This window comes from Echinococcus granulosus (assembly GCF_000524195.1).
Source record: "Echinococcus granulosus chromosome Unknown EG_S00053, whole genome shotgun sequence".
In the NCBI taxonomy this organism is placed as follows: Eukaryota; Metazoa; Platyhelminthes; class Cestoda; order Cyclophyllidea; family Taeniidae; genus Echinococcus; species Echinococcus granulosus.
The window spans coordinates 229,842-234,043 of record NW_020170433.1 but is presented as its reverse complement, the minus strand read 5'-3'; the positions used below and the strand labels follow the sequence as shown (position 1 = coordinate 234,043).

The window sequence follows — 4,202 nt, the reverse complement described above, 5'->3', positions numbered from 1 at the left end:
CTTGGTACCTAGCATGCACCAATGTTTATGAATTGCAAATATTTGTGAGTGAATAAGTTGCATCTAATGTTCTCAGAGAACGAGCCCTCTTACTGTGAAATTTCGTCACACGACAAGTAACGCGCCGATTAAACGTTCAAGATCAAGCAATCCTCGTGATAAAAGTTCATTCATGAAAACCATGGCCGAGATCACTGACAGATATACTAATAGTCATCTTGAAAAATTCAGCACCAGTCAAGCGTCTTAACTGCTGAGCGGCTGATCAATTGAGCATCCTATCACCGTACCATATTATGCTTTGAGTCTTCCGTAGATCCGAGCACATAACCGCGGCTTAGGATTTGATATATTCATTGAAAAGAGACTGCGTTCATCATCAAATGCTCTAGCATACACGAGTTGACTACCACTGTTGTCCGCCATCTTGAGTTACTGGGCCTAAGCTTGACCGCTGCGTGACATATTTGACAGACAAACCTACCACGCGTAGTACCGTCGAGGTACCACACTTTTATTGTGCAACAGAGGTATCAAAATTACCAATATAACCTGAACGGAAGGATGATTCACGGATTGGGATGCGGTTTTGATTAGGAAAGCTGACAATGTAAAGCACAAATTATGAAAACGAATTCAACAACAGCAAATGGGGCAAAGGCAGTAAGTGAAGAAAAAAATACAGTTAAGTGAAGTTCTACTCTCCGTGCCACTAAAATATTGAAAGCTACTTTTATAACGATTTGCCTGGTGCGAGGAACAGCGTGCCTGTAGGTAGCAAATGATTTGGACTCGAATTCCAAGTGCTCGTACTTATACTACCATGTCAACTACTTGAGAATACACATCCTTGAGTTACGATGAGCCTGTGTTCCTGATACACTTCCACCCCCAAGAACCGCAAGGCAAAACGCGCCTTTCCTTCTCATACAATTGGCACAAACTTCGTATTAATCTTCAGCCCAGGCGAAAAATATGTCATTTTTGAAGGGACGGTCAACTTGCTGACCAAAAAATTTGCATCACAATTTCAGAAACGAAAAAGTAAAACTCATCCTCTTTTTTTAGCCATTTTGAATAAAGATCGAAAAGCACGGAAAGTGTTTCTAAGCCCCACTAATTTAATGGCAAATCCAATTTTAGATTAACTAATAGGCTTTATCCGTTGCCAGATTAAACCCTAATTTACGGATATACGAATTATCAATAAAAAACTAAACAGTCGGATTACGATTGAAGAGAGAAACGGCTCACCGATGCTACAGCAGTAGGCACCATTGCTACTGTATTGCTGTTAGTAGCGGTGACGACACTGGGAGCAGTGATGGAAGACCCACTTCGCAAACAATTCTCCTTGCCGGTGCGGCACAAGGGGGCAGGGCTGGCGCCGTAGGCTCTTGGCCCAAGTCCTGCTCCACTAGTTGTCAAGGTGACTGATCCAGCACCCCCCATTGCAGAAGTAACACTAGTGGCTAAACCCGTTGCAAAGTCTGCCAAAAGGAGAAAATCAGTCGAATAATTAGTAACAACAAGTCGAAACTCAGGAATGGGAATGAAGCCACATGGTGACTTGACAGAGATGGAACTCAAAGCTATACTCTGATTAGACTCTAACATCCTTGTGAAACACGGTAACAAACAACGAATCTCTATGGGCGCTATTAAAATACCCAAACTTCCATCTGCTTGGGAAAAAATTGGAAAAAATCAAGTCAATACCAGGAGATGAAGTTAGAGGATGGTACGGGGAAGGTGAGGTAGCAGAAGGACCAGTGATAGGTTTTAGGCCACCAGAAAGGCTCTCATTTTTGGTCTTGCTGTTGAGCGAAAATTGCGAAGGCAGTAGTGTCGGGAGCGGTGGTTGCTTATCGGCCATATAGGAGGGCATCACCGTGATCCCCGTCGACTTAAGCCGCTGTTGCCAGGACCGCGTGTAGGACTCAGAGATTTGGCGATTCAACCAGGAGATTACTGCAACCGAGAAGCGGGGTAAGTTGTGTGGTTACTCACAAACGGCTGGTACACATTTAATTCCTTTGTAGACGAAAAATGACTCGAAGATTTATAATGCCAAATAGGAAGGGTTGATCCAAATACAGAAATGTATAGTCGGAAAGAGGTATAACAGAAAAGAGTTAGATGTTATCCGAGTAGGGTGGTGATCCATCAAAACCATACGAAATGAGACTAACTGCAATGAATGTGCCCCCTTGAGGTGTAGTAGAGCAGTTGCAAAGGGTGGGAATTATTTCACAAGAAAAAAAATTTTCGTTACCCAACCGCAGAAGTTGAGCAGTGGAACATTTAAACCACTCATTGGGATGGTGAAACATGAAATTCCAGATTTATTTAGCCACCGAGTTAGAGAATTCGGCGCTCCACCTGTTCTTGATACAGTTTAATCAAATCAAATTACCAACGACGCGTAATCAAATGCACATTCTAGATCATAACAACCACCTTTCCAATCGTCATTATAGGGAGAAAAATTTGTTAAATATAGAAGCAGCCTCGAGTCTCTCACCAGAAAAGCAAATGATGCCTGGGATTGAGGAACTTCAGAGGGTGTTCAGACAAAAAACAGACCAAGAAACCTCAAACAGAGAAAAGTACATTTCTCTTGTCCACACATTACCCAGACTTTTTGTTTGCCAATGATGAGTAATTAAGATGCATACAGTTTAGAGATTTCATACTTCTGAGACTCTTCATAAAACAAGTGGTAATTACAAAGCTTACTATTTTCATTATTTTCAATGGTCTTTTTGGCCTCCTCGAGGGAAGCCTGCAGCCGACTGATTTGGATCTCGCCCTGCTCACGTCGTCCCTCTTCGGCTTGCAGGCGATCGCGCAGATCCTGCAGTGCTGTCTGTACCTCCTCCAGCTCAGATTCCTTTGCAGTTAGCACCTTCTCTTGTTCCGTTGCAACCTGACCGCGTAGTTTTGCCTTGAGGGAAAAGAAATCGTCCTTAGCACTCGTCTGGGATCAATTGAAATCAGCACCAGTTGCCGTTCGAATTTCTTGATTTATACGTCGGGCCCGAACTAGCAATCATAAGAGCCGGCGTAAAATACGAAAATCATGGTTCCTTACTGATGTTGCCCTTATCGCCTCATTAACATTAACTCAAAAAACGCTATGAATTAAGAAGGAATGGACCTAGATGAAGTTAATGGCACAAACAGCTAGGGTCAACTCACTACCAGCCATCACTTGCATGTTTTGACTTTCATTCACCGAACTAACACCTTGGTGGTTAAGTTAACTAGAACGGATCAACGATCACGAAAGGGAAGACGCAAAATGCGAAACGAGTGGTTCAACCCTCGCATCATCGACATCTTAACAGTGAATGGGCCATACTACCTTGAACCATCATTGGCCAGCATTCCTTTTTGTAGGGGTTCCTATGAGTAAATTATTTCCTAAATCATAGGAGAGGAGGATGTAAAGCAGGGAGTTCATGAGTTTTTACACTTTATTTTCCAAGTCTAAACTCGGACTATGGTAATGGAACTGGTGCGATGCAATCATGTTGGTAAAAGAGATTTTAAAGAAAACAAGCATGGAAAAATGATAGGATCAAACACTTTTAAACAATGTACTAATAGCCAAAAACTGCTCTCATACTTTGCAGTTCCACAGGCAAACTTGATGCCTCGATTATTGCTGACGGGCCAGGTCAGTTAGCGAATACAAAGAGCGGAGAAGATATGGCCTTCTCGCTTTTACACCACTAATATATTCATATAACTGAATAGGAATACCGTTTAACTAACAAACTGCACCGGACTATAACCAGCGATGTTCCTCTAGGAAGAACCAATCATAATTGGACATTGACAGCTTGAGTTATCAATAAGAATGTAAACATTTACAGAGGGGGAGGTGAAATAACTGACTTTTGTATCATTACCTTTGTAAAGACAAAAACAAACATTGCTGCCTCCAAAACTATGACCAACTTCTGAGAGCAAACTTGAGGATGGAGTGATATGTCTTTATGCTTCAACCATAATCGAATCAAAATGTCCTTCCACTGACCACCAACGGTCCAGGTGAACCGCATGGTACATGGTGCAATTAAATGAAGAAATAAAGCAATCCCATAAGAACAGTAACATCAAGTACATTCATGAATCGGGCAATCGACAAAGAAGGCATTGAAGGCACATTTGNGAATACATCATGAGACTAAAAA

General features: G+C 42.1%; 1 protein-coding gene across 1 annotated transcript in view; it reads right to left on the bottom strand. All coding sequences in view use genetic code 11, as the record gives it.

Annotated features, from left to right (window-relative positions):
* The window catches only part of EGR_06222 (Spindle assembly abnormal protein), a gene marked incomplete at both ends in the record, with an annotated part of 9,341 nt that overhangs the window by 3,216 nt on the left and 1,923 nt on the right, over nt 1-4,202 (bottom strand). The window contains 3 exons of the mRNA XM_024495471.1: nt 1,255-1,490; nt 1,720-1,971; nt 2,740-2,980. Coding sequence (XP_024350102.1) covers nt 1,255-1,490; nt 1,720-1,971; nt 2,740-2,980 — 729 coding nt within the window. The remainder of the gene's footprint in view (nt 1-1,254; nt 1,491-1,719; nt 1,972-2,739; nt 2,981-4,202) is intronic.